We start from the raw sequence: 20282 nt of genomic DNA, 5'->3' as shown, positions 1-20282 counted from the left end.
CTTTTTACACATGAGGCTTTACACATGAGGCCTTCAACCTGGGGCTTATCTCACAGTAGTTTCTCACACCAGGCCTTCTCACACTCGGCCTTCTCTTTTTTTTAAAAAAAAAATTATTCATTTGAAATTAACATTCAAAATACCAGTATTTTCCCCAATACCACCACCACCACAACCACCCCCACCACCACCACCCCGCCCAGGAACAATTAAGTACTTTTGCTGTGCTTATTACAGTTGTTCAATCATGAGAATAGTCTTATTTAACACCGTATATTTATCTTTCCCCTTTATTCTGTAAATGAGACCCTTCCATTTTGCTTCCCATGTCCTTCTGCTTTGACCCGTGGTATAGTAACTTTTCCTTTCACTAATATAATTTTGGAGAAGGTAATCAGCTAGATATTTTTACCAAGTTTTTATATCCCATTTCTTGTGGTCCTTCCAGCCCAGGGCCACTGAGGCTTTTATTGCCTCTATCAGTGTTTTATTATTTCCTCACTTTCTTTATATTCCCCTTTACTTTCCAATTTCTGGGTGAAAAATTGAGTCTTGTTCCATTCTATATTTATCCCTAATAGCTCCTCCATTTCCTCCCTGATTATTTCATGGAACTTTTGGATTTTTCCGCATTCCCACCACATGTGGGTACGCTCGGCCTTCTCATAGACTAAGATCTATCCCACAATATGAAGTCTACTTCACACAAAGACTTCTCTCACAGACTAAGGCCTACCTCACAATGTGAAGTCTACCTCACACAGAGGCTTCTCTCACAGACTAAGACCTACCTCATGCTGTGAGGCCTTCTCACAGACTTTCTCCCACTGAAGCAAGCTAACATAGATGCCTACTATGCTATAGGCACACCTTATAAAGAATTGCAGCTCTTGCTGAGTCATTGCATCTATTTAACCCTTTCAGCGCTTGACTCTCATTTTTTGTAATTAAAAATACCTGGTTAATTTTTAATATTTCTGACATAACCTTGGTTTTGCCATTTTATAAGACATCGACAGAGATCTGTTGTCATGGTTATATCTGATGATGCAGAATCTCAGCCAAAGTAGAGCACACAACAACAACAACTTTATTTTTATACCCTGCCTCCATCTTCCCAAAGAGACTCAGGGTGGCTTACATGAGGCCAAGCCTGAAGCGGGACTTTTTTCATTCCTTTGAATCCATTGCCAGATAAATATAGGATGCATAAGTGACCACTCTAGCCATCACTAGATAAAGTCCTACAGAAATCGATCACTACCTAGCAAGTGCAATAAAAGAATAACTGCCTTAACATACTGTACCATTTGCAGATTGGAGAATTGTAGACTCACTAAGGCTTTAGTATTGTGTTTTGGGTATATAATGATCCTTAAACCTATATTTTTGTTTGACTGCTGAGCCGTTTTAGAAGAAACTCTCAACTCCTGTTGGGAGGATGTTCTTTTGCTTTGGAGTTACCAAACCAATATATTGGGGAGGTTGATGGTACCCAATTCTGTAAAAATGCAGGAAAGGATTGTGTTCATTCTTCAGTCCTGTCCTTCCCCAAATGGTGTGCCCTCTTAATAATCATAAACACAAGCGACATAGTATGATGAGGAACTCTGGGGTTTTGCAAATGGTCTCATGTATTGAAAAGCCACACTTTTGCTGAGGCGCTTAGAGAATTGCTGTACAAAGCTGGTATTTACCAGCGGAGTCAGACCTTTTAATCCACAGATGGCTAAAGCAAATAGCAGCTGACAGCAGTGGGCAAACAGTTATTGGAATATTTCTTTCACTTTAATGTGTATTGAGTTAAACTGTCACCTCTCTTGGTCCTTTATTGAGTCTCAGGAACATTGAGGGCAAAGACATTGGAGATTTTTTTTTTTAGACGGTGAAGGAGCACAGCTTTATCTGATTCAAGTAAAAGCTGGTATCAGATGAACTCATAAGAAAAAGGGAGTGGGAAGGAAAAAAGATGGAGTGATGGTTCTCATAAAGCTTTTCCTTGATTTGAGTCTACTGGATGGAGACTGGTAGCCATGTAGTGGATGGCTTTCACAGTGTTCAATCTTATATTTCTCACATTTAGCAGCAACTTCCCATCACACATCAGGGGGGCAATGCCAGCTAGCTTGTAGAGTTTATCAACAGGTGTAGGTTTAAGACATCCTGTGATTATCCTGCATGTTTTGTACTCGGCAGTTGAGTCTTAGTAATGCCAAATGGTTTTCATTTCTCAGAAAAATCAAAGCACAAACGAGAGTAGGACACAGGCCATTGGGAGACCCCCTGAAAAAAATGGGTATGGGATTGTAACAAGGCAGAGTTTGTGAAGATCTGCATCTTCCACTTCTTCAAAATGTCTCTTTAGTTTCCGTTGACAAGTCCTGGACCTAATTTTCCCAAGTAAGCATGGTTTACTTGGACAAAGGTGGACAAACATAGCATGCCATGTTTAGATAACCTCATGTTTCCAATGCATAATTAAATCTTTGAGTGGTTGGTTTGATGGTTGGTTTTCTTTGGCTGCAAAGATATACTTGGAGAACAGTGGAGGCCTCATTTAAAGGTAGTAAATTCACTTCTTATTGAACTCTTCTTCGGGTTTGGAAGCCATTCCCTTGCATAGCCTTCCCTGAATATTTCTCCTCCTCATTGGTCTCCTCCATTTCCATGCCATGCTTCCAGCAGCCACAAGGCAGATACTGTCCTTCATTCCAGATCCAAATGCCAAGCTGAGTTCCAAATGTTTCCTTGATTAACTGTGGTTGTCCTGGTTTGATGGAAAAAGTTGAGCGTGCCCCACTTTATCAGTAGGTCCTGGTGTCCTAGTAGCACAGTTGTTCCCAACCTTTTTTTGACCAGGGACCACTTGACCAGGGACCACTTTCCAAAAAAAGGTTACAAATCCATTTTTGGTCAACTTTAGATTCAACTTGGTTATTTGGAGTGCTGATTCAGAAAACTGCATTGGATAGACCATATCAGCTCTAGTTTCTGATACAGACTATATGCCATCCAGTAGTCACCATCTGCTTGCCCACAGAAAACATATTTAATGAGCCTCAGCCATATAAGAGAATTTTGCGAGACCAGTCACTCTCATTGCAATGGTGTAGTAACAGTAGTTCTTGTGGACCACTGATGGTCCATGTACCGCAGGTTGGGAACCGCTGTACTAGCACCTGTAGATGACTTAAAATCTGGGATGAATCATGAGATGGCTGTAGGACATCCCTGAGATCACACACTTGAATTTCCAGTTTAACAACAAATATTTTGATTCTAAATCAAAGGCCTTGTCAACAGCCTTCATGTTGAGCAATAGATATGTTCACGTTAATTTTTAATGGAGAAGGGCCATCATGATCTTTCATTCAGCTTCATGACAAATGACAAGGAAAAGCAGGAATCACACAAAAGGTCCAGTTCTCCTGGAGTAAATGGGCTAGCCAGATGGTGGCATCTCTCATTCAGAACATCAAAATCTTTGATTCTTTCTAAATTGGATGGGGATCTGTTTGAGGCTTCTGGTTGCCTAAGCCTCAGAGGTCCTTCAGACAGTGTGGAAAAGGAAGGATGTCTTCGGATGGGTTCAAGAACACCATTCAAACCTTTCCTCATCAGAGCTATTGATCCATTGGTCATACAAAGCAGATTTTAAGTCAGTCTATGATCCTGTAGATCAGTGGTCCTCAACCTGTGGGTCCCCAGGTGTTTTGGCCTACAACTCCCAGAAATCCCAGCCAGTTTACCAGCTGTTAGACTATGTCGAACTGTGAAGTGGGAGCAAAATCCAGCTTTCTGCTCTCCATTCTTTGAAACCTGAAGCAGCTAGCTATTGTTATGCTACGGTTTAGCGCAGACTGCACAACTTGTGACCCTTCAACTCCCAGAATTTTTGACCATTGGACAAGTTGACTAGAGCAGTTGGTGAGACGCAACCTGTGGGTCCTCAGAAATCCTAAAAGCTGGTAAACTGGCTGGGATTTCTGGGAGTTGAAGGCCAAAACAACTGGGGACCTACAGGTTGAGAACCACTGATCTACAGGTTCAAAGACTGACTTAAAATAAGATTACCAGCTTCATTTCAACATGGGGTTGATCTGCTTAATATAACCAGTGGGTCAATACCTCTGATGAGGAAAGGTTTGGATGATGCTCCTGAGCCCATCCCAAGACATCCTTCCCTTTCCACACTGTCTAAAGGACCTCCGAGGCTTAGGCGACCAGAAGCTCCAAACAGAACCCCATCGCATTAAGATAGAGTTAAAGGTTTTGATGTCCTGAATGAGAGATGCCCAGCTATTATACCAGTAAAAACCCTTTGGGACACTAGCTAGCCCATTTACTTCAGGAGAATTGGTTTTTTTGTGTAGACAATTGCTTCACACAAACATTGAAGTTAGTAGAGTGGTGTATCAGAGTACAGTAGCCCTCAGTCACATTGGAGAGTCCAAGTGGAGCCAATCATCTCAAAAGACATTCAGTCTTAATTGTCTGGTTGATTAATTGCCCTTCCATTGTATCCTAAGTGTGGCATATGTTAATTCCCCTTGGCTGTCCCCTTCAATGAAGCTACGTCAAAGTGACCTTTTTATTTTTCTTTTCCAAAACGAGAGTAAACTCCAGGTCAAAAAATTAGGAAGACTGTTCAAACAATGATGATGCAGATCTGACTCCTTGAGGTTTATATTTCTAACCATCTCTTTGTTTTTATTTTTTTTAACCAAAAATGTACTAATACACCTGCCCATTTCTTTCAGGTGGGTGTACATGGCATTAGAATAGAATTCATCAATGAAAAAGGATCAAAACGCACCGCCACCTACTTACCGGAGGTTGCAAAGGAGCAAGGTCATTGTTGCACTTTATCTCATATGATCTGGTGAAGAATTTAAACATACCTAGGAACTTAAAATGCAATATTTGACCTTGCACAGATGTCAGATGATGGAGCGATACTTTTAATTGTAAGGGATGACTCTTCTTTAAATGCCACTTATGTGTCCATAGATAAGTCCCTTTATTGGGAATGCTTCTGTCAATGGCAGCCATCAAACAATGTGCTGCAATAAGCTAACTTGAGTTGGTTAATGTCTCAAACGGCAATTGAAGCTGGTAGAATAACGTGATCAAAAGCTGCATTTTTGCCATACGTGGCTTAATATATGCAGTACGGCAAATGTATTAACTAACAGTGAGATAATTAAGCATGAAAATATATTTATTGCTGTACATTTCTTGTTGCCTGGCACTCACTGTGAAAACTTAACTCTGTGTATACTTTGACTTGCTACTATTTCTGATGGGATAGAGACCAGGAAATGGACTCATGCACCCAGGTTTTGGACATAATGTTTTTAGGTATCCTTCTAAAAACAGAATGTGTGAATTGGAGGCATTTTCTGGAAATGTATATGATAAAGGTTGGAGGATCGGGACCAAACAATGGATTGCAAACTTAGTTTCTGCTGCTCTGTGGGTGGAATGGCCTTAAGGTCACCAGCAAAATATTTTCAGATGCCGCCATCGAGATAAGACTGAAGTGAGGTGCAGCTTGGACTGAAAATCGCTACTAGCTATCGTTGTGTTTGGGCAAAGATGTGATAGCGTTCTTCCCTTTTGCATCTCTGCAGTTGACCACCCAATATATTGGAAACACAGGGTGAGACTCAGTTCTGTTTTGAGCTGCTAGTAAGGAGATTCAGTGTTTCTGTCCCTACAGAAATCGTACACAGATCAGGGTCCCCGTTCACCATTGCAGCCAAAGGCAGCCTCTCCTGTGCCAGGCTGTTATATAAAAAGGCACTCACTTGCCATTTCATCCTTTGTGGAAGCTGTCTGTCATTGATTTGTAAGACCAAAAGACCTTGCTTTCAGACTTACCAGCGGTTTTCTCATCCAGCAAAACTGGTTTCCATTTTCTGTGCTGACTCTTACATTAGCTACACTTCGGTGTATTTCCGTATAAGAGATTGCAATATTTATGCATAACCCCAGGAATAACATGTTGGGCGAGTGGGCTTATTAACAAAAGACCCTCCTCATAAATTCATAGCAGAGTAACTTAATAGCATCAGCAGTGTGACCCAATACCAGTAGCCCAAAGTGATAAAAAGAACAAAAACACACAGACCAATGTTATCTCTTCCAAAATAATTTGGTTGCACTATTTACAAGAACAAAGTTTCCATAACACAAACAAAGTTCTCTATACTTCCTTCTTTGCTTCCACACTGGGCTTCTTTCTCATTCAGATAAACAGCTTTGCTCTCACAGAGCCTCTTCTCACACTGAAGTTACACAGGAGCTTTTTACACACAACAGTCTTCACACACAATAGGCTTCAACCTGGGGCTTCTCTCACCAAAGCTTCTCACACACCAGACCTACTCACACTGAGGCCTACCTCACACTGAGGTCTTTCTCCCACTGAGGTCTCTCACAGACTGAGGCAAATTAACACTGAGGCCTTTTTCTCATTGAGGCCTCTCTCAGACTGAGGGAACTACAGCTTTTGCTGAGTCATTGCATCTATTTAACCCTTTCAGTGCTTGACTTATATTTTTGTAATTAAAAATGCCTAGTTAATTTTTAATATTTCTGATATAACCCTCAAGTCATTTTGAGAATAGAGCAGTTGAAACACATTCTCTATATTAAGAAGCTTTTGGATAATGATTTAAACTTGTGCTCTTATACCTCAACATTGTACAAGGAACAGTGGAGGCTTCTTACAAAGGTTGGGTTTGGTGGATTTGCACATTAATCCCATGTGAAAAACAATACTCAACTGAAACAAAGGTGATGGTGAGTGCAGGGCTGTCATCTACAAGCACAATTGAACTGGGCGGTGATTAAGCAGCAGTTGTATTTGCCTGGATTGCATTTTTCTTTGTTCAATAACAGCTATTCTTTATGCCTTGCTATGACAAAATGTATGTTTCATTTTTGCTGTTCATCATTTTTGGAGTGATATGACATGGGTTCTTTGGAAAACAACTTCCTTTTTCAAACAATCCTATTGGTGGCATATGCAAGTGTAAGCAATCCTTACACCTCTTTTTTTGTTTTTGTCCAGTTTTTTTCCCTATTTTGGTGACAATTTGCCAATAAGACATGTGACATTACACCACGAGAATGAATTATATGCCTATGTATTCAAAGAAATTAAGGTTTAATGTGTATGTGATTGGTATCTGTCTGTTGTCGAAGGTTTTCATGACCAGAATCACTGGATTGCTGTGAGTTTTCCGGACTGTATGGCTACGTTCCAGAAGCATTCTCTACTGATGTTTCAGCCACATCTAGGATTCATTTCTCCTGATGTTTCAGCAGACACCATCAAAGGTTGAGGGGTCTGTTAGAAACTAGGCAAGTGAGGCTTATATATCTTTGGAATGTCCAGGGTGGGAAAAAGGACTCTTGCCTGCTTGAGGCAGGTGTGGATGTTGCAATTGGCTACCTTGATTAGCATTGAATGGCCTTGCAGCTTCAAAGTCTGGCTGATTGCTGCTCGGAAGAATTGTTTGTTTGGAGGGCACAGCATATTATTTGAGAACACAGAAATGTTGGACCAATCTAACAAGCATCATGTCAGATTACACCAGTGGATCTCAACCAGTGGATCCCCAGGTGTTTTGGCCTACAACTCCCAGAAATCCCCACCAGTTTACCAGCTGTTAGGATTTGTGGGAGTTGAAGGCCAAAACATCTGGGGACCCCACAGGTTGAGAAGCACTGGACTACACAGAGAAGCCATTGAAATCCACAAGCATGTGGACAGTTTCAACAGAAAGGAGGAAACCATGGAAATGAACAAAATCTGGCTACCAGTATTTAAAAAACTCTAAAATCAGGACAGTGAATAATGAGCAACACTATAAATAAAAAACAGAGGAATTCCAGACAAGAGGTTGTGAATGTTGCAGTTGCTAACACCTCCCAACAAAGGATTGCCCAGGCAGCAACCAACCAGACTTTATTTATTTGTTTGTTTGTTTACCATATTTGTATACCGCCTTTCTCAGCCCGGAGGCAACTCAAGGCGATTCATATTTGGCAATAATTCAATGGCACAACAATTAAAAGCAATTAAAACAGTAATAAATACTATTAAAACATTTAGTATATAGTATAACTGTACAAAGCCAAAAAAAATTTATCATAAGCGTCTCCTTACCAAAGTCATTATCCAATTGCATCGTCAAGTCGTTCAATGGTTTCATATTTACCGGATTATGCTGCATTAGCGAAAGCTTGCTCAAAAAGCCAGATTTTAACCTTTCTGCAGAAAGAAGGGAGGGGGCCGCTCTTATATCCTTAGGCAGGGTGTTCCACTTTGAAGCTGCAAGGCCATTAAATGCTAATCAAGCTGTCCAGTTGCAAAGTTCACACTTGCCTCAAGCAGACAAGAGTACTTTCTCCCACCCTGGACATTATTCCACAGATATATAAACCTCACTTGCCTAGTTTCCAACAGACCCCTCAACCTCTGAGTGCTAATAATATTGTATATATATATAATATTGATAGTAATATAATAGTAATACAATATAATAATTGTATATTATATATTACATTATATATTGCACTGGGACTGTGGCGCAGCTGCCTGAGTGTCAGCTGCATTAAGATCACTTCTGACCAAAAGGTCATGAGTTCAAAGCCAGCCTGGGTAGGAGTGAGCTTCTGACCAATTATGTAGCTTGTTGTCGACCTTTGCAACCCGAAAGACAGTTGCATCTGTCAAGTAGGAAATTAGGTACCACCTATGTGTGGAGAGGCTAATTTAACTAATTTACGAGGCCATAAAAAAGACTCCAGCAAAGCATGCAGGGAATGCGGAAGTACTTCATCAGTGTCGCAGATGGACGATGAAAGCGACAGCTCCCTTGGCAGCCAGAAAAGTTAAATAGCCTCTGACTGCCTGTCTATATGTGTTGTGTGTCTTTGGCATTGAATGCTTGCCATATATGTGTAGATTGTAAGCCGCCCTGCGTCCACTGTGGGGCGAGAAGGGCGGAATATAAATACTGTAAAATAAAATAAAAATAGATGTGGGCAAAATGTCAGGAGAGAATGCTTCTGAAACATTGTCATACAGCCTGGAAAACTCACAGCAACCCAGTGATTGGTATCTCTTTTTTAAGAATGAAAAAGCAGATTCACAGGAATCTAGCTTCTTCTTGTGAAATCTTATGAGACCAGTGGCCTTTCAGATGAGATTGGACTCCAGCTCCCAGCATTTCCCAGTACAGGCTTTGCCGGCTGGGGCTGATGGAAGTTCTCCCCCAACAGCACCTGGAAGACCACATTTCCAACTCATGCTATAAGAGAAAAGGTGTGTGCCTTTCCCCCTTGGTTGGGGAATAGCCCATGACACACAGCAATAATGGCTTGTAATGCAGTTTCTGATACCTGTTTCCTAATATATGTTTTGTGATGAATCTCAACAGGATGGGACCACATTCAGACCATAGATTCCTTATTGAGGAAAGGAGGCTACAAAGTTCCGATTACAAACGATTTCAGGAAAACAATAAAACTGACCAGGTATGAGGTTACTTTGATATATGCTGTTGAACTGGGATCTGCTTACTTGAAACTAGTCATCATAAACTGTTTTCTAAAGCAAGTCCTCTAATAATTTTTAAAGTTGATTTTGAGAAAAGTGTTTGCAGCAGGTGATGGGTCTCTAAATGTCAGGCATTTTGAACAAAACGGATGGTCTGAACCCATTCTGAGGCGGTTTTAGCTTTTACGTTGAGGAATAACAGGCTATTATTGTGTAATGCTTCTCAAAAGGGGTGGCCTTTGCACTGGTCCAGGTCCACAAGCCATCATCTGCCAGAGTTTCTAGGAAAGCACGTAGGGTAATGTAAATCTATCCTTGTGTGGAATTGTGGTGTAGCATGGCCTCTACCTTCCATTGGAATGTGTCTGGACCAAACTTGGCACAAAAACTCAATATGCCCAAATGTGAACACTGGTGGCGTTTGGGGAAAATAGACCTTGACATTTGGGAGTTGTAGTTGCTGAGATTTATAGTTCACCTACAATCAAAGAGGATTCTGAAGCCAACCAATGATAGAATTGGGCCAAATTTCCCACACAGAAACCCCCACGACCAACAGAAAATACTGGAGGGATTTGGGATGAATTGACAGTGATTTAGGGGAGAAGTAGTTCACCTACATCCAGAGAGCAATGTGAACCCAAATTAATATGCCAAAGGGATTCCTAAGATCATCACAATATCAAGAGAGATATTGACAAGCTGGAATGTGTCCAGAGGAGGGCGACTAAAATGATCAAGGGTCTGGAGAACAAGCCCTATGAGGAGCGGCTTAGGGAACTGGGCATGTTTAGCCTGAAGAAGAGAAGGCTGAGAGGAGATATGATAGTCATGTATAAATATGTGAGAGGAAGCCACAGGGAGGAGGGAGCAAGCTTGTTTTCTGCTTCCTTGGAGACTAGGACGCGGAACAATGGCTTCAAACTACAAGAGAGGAGATTCCATCTGAACATTAGGAAGAACTTCCTGACTGTGAGAGCCGTTCAGCAGTGGAACTCTCTGCCCCGGAGTGTGGTGGAGGCTCCTTCTTTGGAAGCTTTTAAGCAGAGGCTGGATGGCCATCTGTCAGAGGTGATTTGAATGCAATATTCCTGCTTCTTGGCAGGGGGTTGGACTGGATGGCCCATGAGGTCTCTTCCAACTCTTTGATTCTATGATTCTATGAAATATGTGTTTTCTGATGGTCTTTGGTGACCCCTCTGAAACTCCCTTGCGACCCCCCCAGGGGTTTCGACCCCAGGTTGAGAAACACTGTCATAGAGGATGGAGTGATAGCACTCCCTGTGGCCAGAATCAAGCATAACCTCCAGGACACTGAAGTTGGGAAAAATGCCAACGATGTTTACACCTCTATCTGTTGTGTTGTCTATCCTGTCTTTTTAGCGGCATTGAATGTTTGCCATGTATGTGTTCTGTGATCTGCCCTGAGTCCCCTTCAGGGTGGGAAGAGTAGATTATAAATGCTGTAAATGAATAAATGTGGTTTTAGATATTCCTTTTTTAAAGCCCCCCCCCTCCTCCTTTCTTTTGCCCTCTCCCATCCAGGTATCGTAGCGAGAAGATGACCCTGAGCTACACGGAGTACCTTGCCCACCGCCAGCACCACCACTTCCAGAACGGCATCGGGCACAGCCTCCCGCCGTACAACCATTATTCCTGACATTGAGCCGCATGACCAGTCATCCCTGGACCTCTCCGCCGACCTCTTCCCAGGAGACCCGACCCCCTCCTGGTCTAGCTATCTCTATTACTGTACCATTTTATGATGATAGTTTCCGTTGCCATGATGACGCTTCTCCGCAGCAGGTTAAGTTCACCATGGCAACGGGTAGAAACGCTGCATCATTCACCCTTCATCCTTTCTTTAAAGAAAAATTAGTATTAAGTCACTGTGGGCTTTTTGGGGTTTTTTTGACAGCATATACAAACTCGGGACTTTTTTATATATATATAAAATTTTAAATTTCTACTTCACGAACATTGACATTATATCAATCAAGGATTTTTTTTCCTGTGGATAGAGGGAAAGAATTTAACGCTTAAGAGTTTGGACTAGAGAGAAAGGGGAAAGCAAAGTCAGCTGCTCATGGAATCATAAGACATATCGGTTTGGAAGAGTAGAAGGTGTCGTGCGGTTCCTTAAGATTCCCCACGAGTTAAGATTTTTCCTTCGTTCATGTAGGTATACATGAAGCTCGGACTCCCACCCTGGTCAGCCCAGGAGGGACAATGATGATGGTGGTGGTGGTAGTGATGATAATGATGATAATGATAATGACGTAAATTACCTGATTAGGAAAAAGAAAAAAAGGCTATGATTTTTTTGGCACAAGTGATCCCGTAAATGGGTTGTTGTGAGTTTTTCGGGCTGTATGGCTGTGTTCCAGAAGCATTCTCTCCTGATGTTTTGCCTACATCTATAGCAGGCATCCTCATAGGTTGTGAGGTCCTGCCATAGGGGCAGGCGAAACGTCAGGAGAGAATGCTTCTGGAACATGGCCATACAGCCTAAAAAACTCAGAACAACCTATTGATTCCAGCCATGAAAGCCTTTGATGATCCTGTAAGTCAGTGGTTCTGAATCTTGGGTCCCCAGATGTTTTTGGCCTACAACTCCCAGAAATCCCAGCCAGTTTACCAGCTGTTGGGATTTCTGGGAGTTGAAGGCCAAAACACCTGGGGACCCCAGGTTGAGAACCACTGCTGTAAGTCATAGGACAAATGTCATGGCGTGCCAGGGATGGGGTCCTGGTTCCATTGACTTCGCAAAATGTTTATAACTTGAATCACTGGAACTAAAATCTCATCCCAAGTGGCTGAGTCTTGGAGAGGGAGCGGTCCACCTTCCCGCCCATCCGTGGCACTTGAAGGAAGATGGTTCCTCCCTTTCCTGGTCAATGCCTTGTGCAGTTCTTCTCTTAGGCAGAGGCGAGTGACCGGTGGGCGCACCATCGCGGTTTCACGCCCAGCGCTGATGCTGTTCTGCGGCTTCTGAGATAAGGGTTGCTTCCGTTTCCGAAACGGTTTGGCATGGCACAACAAGTGTGTTAAGAAGTCAATGGATCTAGGTATTAGTGCCTTCAACCAGGATGCAGGTTTTACCGAAAGCAGTGAAGTAGAACCATGACAAAAGACTATGTCGAACTGAGAAGTGGGAGCAAAATCCAGCTTTCTGCTCCCTGTTCCTTAAAATTTGAGGCAGCTAGCCTTTGTTATGTTACAGTTCAGCGCAGGCCTGCACAACTTGTGACCCTTCAGGTGTTTTGGACATCCCAGGATTCTTGACCATTGGACAAGTTGGCTAGAGCAATGATGCTCAACCTGTGGGTCCTCAGATGTTTTGGGCTTCAACTCCCAGAAATCCTAAAAGCAGGTAAACTGGCTGGGATTTCTGGGAGTTGAAGGCCAAAACAACTGGGGACCCACAGGTTGAGAACCACTGATCTACAGGATCATAGACTGACTTAAATAAGAGTGCTAGCTTCATTTCAATATGGGGTTGATCTGCTTGGCCTGACTGGTGGGCCAATAACTATGATGAGGAAAGATTTGAATGGTGTCCTTGAACCCATCCTAAGACATCCTTCCCTTTCCATATTGTCTGAAGGACCTCCAAAGCTTGAGAACCACAGGTTGAGAACCACTGGGGTAGAACTTCTGGGAGTTGAAATCCCAAACATCTAGAGCAGTGGTGTTCAACCTGTGGGTCCCCAGATGTTTTGACCTTCAACTCCCAGAAATCCTAACAGCTGGTAAACTGGCTGGAATTTCTGGGGGTTGAAGGCCAAAACAACTGGGAACCCACAGGTTGAGAACCACTGATCTACAAGGTCATTGACTGAATTAAAATAAGAGTTCTAGCTTCATTTCAACATGTGGTTGATCTGCCAGTGAGTCAATAACTATGATGAGGAAAGTTTTGAATGGTGTCTTTGAACCCATCCCAAGACATCCTTCCCTTTCCATATTGTCTGAAGAACCTCCAAAGCTTGAGAACTTCTGGGAGTTGGAATCCCAAACATCTAGAGGGTCACGTGTTTCACAGGCCTGGCTTAGCCCAACAATTAGTTGGTAGAAACAGAGCTAAGGGGTCGTGCATTTGGATATCAAGTGTCCAGACAGTACTGCGACCAGGAGGTCAGCACCGTGATGCTGGCTAGTGTCTTTCCCAGCATGGAAGAGGCCAAGGGAGCTATAGCTTGCCCCTCCAAGTAATGAGGATGGGATAGGAAGATGCTAGTGTTGCTGAAAGGCCTCCGTTGGAGCCATTGCCTTGTTCGGTGCACTTGCAAATCTCTCGCGAACTTCTATTATAGCAAAGTGCATTTCCAAGAGGGTAGGACACATACAAGACCTCTCTCATTTGAGCGGCTTTGGTTGCAACTAGTAGAAAGCATAACCTTTGAGAGATAACTCTTGAGTAACTGGGGAAGCAAGTGGAGCTGGTTCTCACAGGGGCCACTGTCATTCCTTCATCCACAGTGTTTCAATGTCCAAATATTAACTTTTTTTCTGTTTCAATGCCTTAATTTTTGAAGTGAATGGAAGGCCTGAGAAACGCAAAGTAGCCAAACAAAGACGGGCGGATAAAAGAACTGTGGCCATGACTTCTTGTCGAAGTTATTCAGTATGGTTCTCTCTCTTTTTTTCTGTCCAATTTGGCATTTTGAGAAGCGGTTTCACTTTGAAACGAAAGCTGTATCATCCAGTGGCTATCTGATTGCAACTTTTTTTGTTTTTTTGCCCTCGAAAGGGAAACTTGAGCACAAGCTGGAAAAAAAACAACCATTGTCTGCTGCAAAACATTTGAGAAATCAGCCATGGCCACCTGGTCCCATCGTTCTCCATTATCTCATGAATGGCTCATGCTTGTGGGTGAGCTCCTCATTAGACATTTTTTTAAAGAAAGATCTATTATATATATAAATATATGTGTATTTAAAGGTGCTAATCAACCTTGAGCAGGTCACGTGACTGGTCATGCGGACTCTTAAAAATCATATCAGATTTTTTTTTAGAAAAAAATCCTCAATATATGCAGATGTTATACAGAATTTCTTACAAGTGTAATAATGATGATATACTGATTTAAATAAAAAAAAATAATATCCTGCAGGGTTTGAAGGACAAGGTCAGCAATACTTCCCACCGTGGCTTGGGAGAGGAACCTTTTTAAAATGACAATATTTTTGTTTCCTTTTATATATGTGTGTGTAACACAACTTAATGCACAATTCGTTTCTGTCTATCTCTCGCTGAATTGCTTGGGGAATTTCCCAAACGAAAGTTCAGAGGGGTCAATGCAAACTGGAAAGGTGTGCTTTAAAAAAAACCAAACCTTCAGACCCTTCTGAAACCGGTTTTGCGAAGAGAACATTGTTAAGACATCAGATTTGGGCAGAAACTTCAGCGACGTTCTGTTTGTACACCTAGATCAAACTTGAGTTTCTCTGTGAGTCTTTTCATTTAGTGCTGCCGCCTCCTTCCTTTACGGTGACGAAAAGGCCGATGGCACTCCGGGACATGACGTTCTTGGCATGTAAATGCAAATTTTGTGTGTGCAAAAGCACTGTGTGCCACGCAAGAACAAGAACGCTCAGTCTGTTCTCTTTCAAATTGCCCAGAAGGGAGGACAAAGCTTGAAATATGTCTCCTGGTTTGGTTTTGCGCAAATTTAACACTGTGGGAGATTATCACAGGCTGCGATGATTCTACTTTAACTGCTGCTATGGCTGTCTCCTGTGGCATTCTGGGATTTGTAATTTTAAAATCCTCACCTAGAAAGATTCTGAGCCTCCCTAAACTGCAAATCCCAGGATTCCACAGGAAGCAGCCATAGCGGCAGTTAAAGTGAAATAACAGCAGTGTGTGATAACCTTGTCTAGTGTTAAATTTGTACAGAACAAAGCTAAAAATGTATTACTGTCTTAGGATTTTTATAAGTCCTTCTGTAAACTACAAATTCCTGGTTTCTAAAAGAAGTAGACATAACACTGAAGGAGATTATCACACGCTACGGTGATTCCGCTTTAACTGCTGTTATGGCCGCCTCCTGTGGCATCCTGGGATTTGTAGTTTAAGGATGGCTTTTTAAAAATCTTCACCCAGAAAGATTCTGAGCCTCCCTAAACTGCAAATTCCAGGATTCCACAAGAGGCAGTTAAAGCAGAATAACAACAGTGTGTGATAACCTCCTCTATTGTATTGTCGAAGGCTTTCATGGCTGGAATCACTGGGTTGTTGTAGGTTTTTTTCGGGCTCTATGGCCATGTTCTAGAGGCATTCTCTCCTGACGTTTCACCTGCATCTATGGTAAGCATCCTCAGAGGTGGTGAGGAACGTCAGAAGAGAATGCCTCCAGAACATGGCCATGTAGCCTGAAAAAACCTACCACAACCCAACCTCCTCCAGTGTTAAATTTGTACAAAGCAAAACTAGGAAATGTATTACTGTTTTAGGATTCGAAAAAGTCCCCTCCATAAACTACAAATTTCTACTTTCAACAAGAAGCTGGAGTAAAGAGCAGAATAACAGCAGTGTGTGATAACCTCGTCCAATGTTAAATTTGTACAAAGTAAAACTAGGAAATGTATTGCTGTTTTAGGATTCTAAAAAGTCTCATTCATAAACTACAAATCCCTAGTTTCCACAAGAAGCTGGTGTAAAAAGCGGAATAACAGCAGTGTGTAATAGCCTCCTCCAATGTTAAATTTGTACAAAGCAGAACTAGGAAACGTATTACTGTCATGGGATTTTTAAAAGTCCCTCTGTAAACTACAAATCCCTAGTTTCCACAAGAATCAGACACACAAAGCGGAATAGCAGCGCTTTCACAGCATCATGTGATGACCTCAAATATTAAATTTGCAACTAGGAGACTGACTTCAAGCTTTGTCTTCTTTCCGGGTGATTTTAGACCAGACCTGTGCTCTAAGGAAGTCATCACACTAGAGCAGTGGTTCTCAACCTGGGGTCCCCAGATGTTTTTAGCCTTCAACTCCCAGAAATCCTAACAGCTGATAAACTGGCTGGGATTTCTGGGAGTTGTAGGCCAAAAACATCTGGGGACCCCAGGTTGAGAACCACTGCACTAGAGAATGAATCCACTTTAAATCCGATTGCTGCCTCCTCCAGAATTCTGGGCTTTGTAGTTTGGGGAGGAGCCTTTAAAAAACAAACCCCAGAATTTTGCAGGAGGCAGAAACTGGATTTAAAGTGGATTCATTTTCTAGTGTGATGAATTAGTAATAGTGTGATGATCTGAGTTTTTTGGCAGCGGCGAAGCACAGGGAAAAGGGTAGAAGAGGGAATCGGTTCAAAATCTTAATCCTCATCTTGCGGTTGCTGAGCATGGAACTGTGTTTTTTTTTCCTTTGCCTTATTTCATTCCAAAAGGCTAGCTTTAATCACTCGGTTTCTGCACCCGTAACCTGTGCAGCAAGCCTCTGGAGCTCAGCTTGAGGTGGTTTGGGACCCTCTTCCTACCCCACGAAACCACACGCACACGACGCAGTTGCCAAGTAGACGGGGTTTTTGCATAGCGCCATTTTGCCTTCGTTGTGCCCGTTTTCCCAACAAGGACGGCGCCAAGCGGTCGCCCCGAAGCAGCTGCCTCAACCCTCACAAATACTACGTTGCGTTTCCTTGATTTCTTTTTGTCTTCGACCGTGTAGGGTTTTTTTTTCTTTCTCAATCTTGTCTTGGGAGTAGATGACATCTCTTGTGTGTTGGATCGTACCAAAGAATCCTCTAAACCAAGCCTAAATGCTGCTCCGAAAAAACAAAACAAAACAAAAATAAAGCCTGCCTTCTGGTCCTTCCAAAGTCTCTGCAGGATATAAAAAAATGGGTTTAACTTTTTTTATTTTTGTACAGTTTCTAACTGATTTTTTGCTAGTGATGTTAATTGAATTTTGGTTTTTTTGGGGGGGGGGAGCGGGGCGGGGGAGGAGGAGGAACAGCCGATGCAAACTCCTCCCTTGAAATAATAATAATAATAATAATTAAAGAAAAAACCTGGTGACTTTTATGTTGAAATAAAATGATATAGAAACCCGACGTGTGCCTCTCAGATTTTAAAGGGTTTCGAACTCGTTACATTTTATTAAGACCAGCAATTAATTGATTCTTTATATACAAAGATATGTGGGTTTTTTTCCTTGTTTTTTTATTACTGTTTCAGAAGAAAATAAAATGAAAAATGAAAAAAAAATAATTCCTTTTGCTCTGGATCCAGTCGCCGTGCTGGAAAATGCACTGAGAAAAAAAAAACTTTTGTAACCAACTTGTGACTGTTTTTGTATATCGAAGTTTGATTCTTTTCAAAAGATTTGGATCTAGTTTCTAAGTTATTTTAGTGTTTTTTTAATATGTTCTACGAGAATTGTTCACCAGCATAAACTAGTTATCTTCAATGCAAAAAAGGTGAAACACACGCAGAAAAAAAAAACGGGCGAGAAAAACTGCCTGGTGTAGTTTTGGGGCCCCTTATTTTTCTTTTCCTTCCTTTAGTAACTTGACTCTTGATTACAATATTATTATCACAGAATACCACAAATTTAAACTAGATCCTCCTTCCTTCCATGTTTATTTGCTATTAGTGTGAAAAAGAAGAAGAAAACAAAAATAAACTTGATTAAAAATGGGCATTTTTATAAGTATGGCTTATAATAAAGGGGTTAAAAAAATGAGGGGAAAAGCAAAAAAATATATATCTATCTAGAAGGTAATTTGTGGGTCTGTGAGATATGGCTGTGGAAAGATATTGTAGTAGTTTTAACACTATTGTTATTACCTTTTAAAATCATTTACCCAATAAAATAAGGAGAATTTTTTAAAATCACAGCTGCTTGTACTTATGCTTTTCCTTAAGCGCTTGGCCTTGGAAGGAGTTCGATCAGAAGGAGAAAAAGTGAGTCCTCTCTTACCTATTCTTTGCTTGCAATTACGAGGAAATGCAACTTTAGCTTATCAGGGTGAGTTAACATGAACATCAACTGGTTATGTGGAATTTGAAATACAGTAGAGTCTTGCTTATCCAACATAAATGGGCCAGCAGAACGTTGGATAAGCAAAAACTTTGGATAAGGAAAAGCCTATTAAACGTCAAATTACAATTTTAAATATCACATTACAGTTTTACAAATTAAGCACCAAAACATCACAACAAATGACAGAAAAAGCAGTTCAATACATGGTAATGTTATGTAGTATTTACTGTGTTTACGACTTTAGCACCAAAACATCACAATGTATTGAAATAGCTGTGGATCCAGGCGGGAGGCAGACTGCGTTGGATAATACAGAACGTTGGATGAGCAAGACTCTACTGTACTGTGGTCAAGGTCCCGTACCTAGCTCCCACTTCCTACAATCCACCTTAAAAGCCAGGAGGCGGGACCAAGTTTTCAGCATCTTGCACTTTCACTCCATTGGGCTGCCTGGCTTTTAAGGTGGATTTGGGGGTGCATTTGCAGTAATAGTAACTGCAAATGCATCCCTTTTTTGTAAAGTCCCATGTTCCAAAAAAACAACTACAAAGCTTTAAGTCTAGCTTATGAGATCACAACTGCCTAATGCAGTGGTTTTCCTGTGGGTCCCCAGATGTTTTGGCTTTCAACTCACAGCTAGTAAATTGGCCAAAACACCTGGGGACCCACAGGTTGAGAACCACTGGCCTAATAGGGAGCCAGTCAAAGTTTTGAGTGAAAAGTCTTATGGGACCTTCTCCTATCTATCAGACACTTGTATGAAATCATCGACATAGGCAAGATGTGGAAGTGCATCTGCATAACTGCAACATGTAAGTAGCTACTATTGGATTTGGTTTCTTGTGTACTTCTATGTTTCTATAGCATGTCTATCATTTTCAGTCAACCAAAACCTTGTCTGAAGATTATTTCTATCTTGATTTATCTCGTAAAGAGTCCCAGATCTACGTTGTTTTCCGCAGAGCTTCCCGGAAGCTGCTTATCAAAAACTGACCCTGTCTCCAGGATTCATAAGATATTACAGGTATCATAATCGAGGAGAAGCTGTAGATTGATAAAAATCATTGGATTATTTCAGTGGTTCCCAACCTTTTTAATTTGTCTTTGACCAGAGACAACTTGACTAGGGACCACTCTCCAACATTAGTGCCAAAAGGGTTACGAATCAGTTTTTGGTCAACTTTAGATTCAGTTTGGTTATTTCCGGGGTGCTGAATCAAAAAATTGCATTGGATAGACCACATCAGCTCTAGTTTCTGTTACAGAACATATGCCATCCAGTAGTTGTCATCTGTTTGCCCACAGAAAACTATATTTAATAATCTAGAGTTGATATGGTCTATTCAATGCAGTTTTCTGAATCAGCATCCCAAATAACCCCAGAAACAGACTTAAAAACTAAGACACCAAGTAACCCCCACTTCCATGCGCCACATGGAAGGGCTCCACTCAGAGGACGAGAAGCAGCACACCTTGTCATGCCTTTCATGGGTAGTCCCCTCCCAACATCCCCATTGCCTCGGCACTATAAGAAGGTTTTGTGAGACCAGTCGCTCGTGTTGCAACGGTGTAGTAACTGTGAGGCTGCAGACCACAGGTTGGAAACCACTGGATTATTTTACTATCTTACTAAACTATCAGGAAATTAGTGTAATTCAGTGCAAAGGTTTGTGTGCCAACTAAGACAAGTTGGTCAAAGCAGGTCAACAGCATTGGCA

The 20282-nt window shown here is 41.7% G+C and overlaps 1 protein-coding gene across 1 annotated transcript in view; it reads left to right on the top strand.

The window, feature by feature from the left end:
* AMMECR1 (AMMECR nuclear protein 1) overlaps window positions 1-18416 on the top strand; it is a 130129-nt gene extending 111713 nt beyond the window's left edge. The window contains exons 5-7 of the mRNA XM_060756203.2: window positions 4761-4851; window positions 9456-9552; window positions 11120-18416. Coding sequence (XP_060612186.2) covers window positions 4761-4851; window positions 9456-9552; window positions 11120-11234 — 303 coding nt within the window. The 3' untranslated portion in view covers window positions 11235-18416. The remainder of the gene's footprint in view (window positions 1-4760; window positions 4852-9455; window positions 9553-11119) is intronic.
* Window positions 18417-20282: the final 1866 nt, after the last annotated feature.

Source organism: Anolis sagrei, chromosome 10 (genome assembly GCF_037176765.1).
Source record: "Anolis sagrei isolate rAnoSag1 chromosome 10, rAnoSag1.mat, whole genome shotgun sequence".
NCBI classification, from domain to species: domain Eukaryota; kingdom Metazoa; phylum Chordata; class Lepidosauria; order Squamata; family Dactyloidae; genus Anolis; species Anolis sagrei.
The sequence above is the reverse complement of the archived record's forward strand: the minus strand, read 5'-3'. Positions and strand labels throughout refer to the sequence as shown.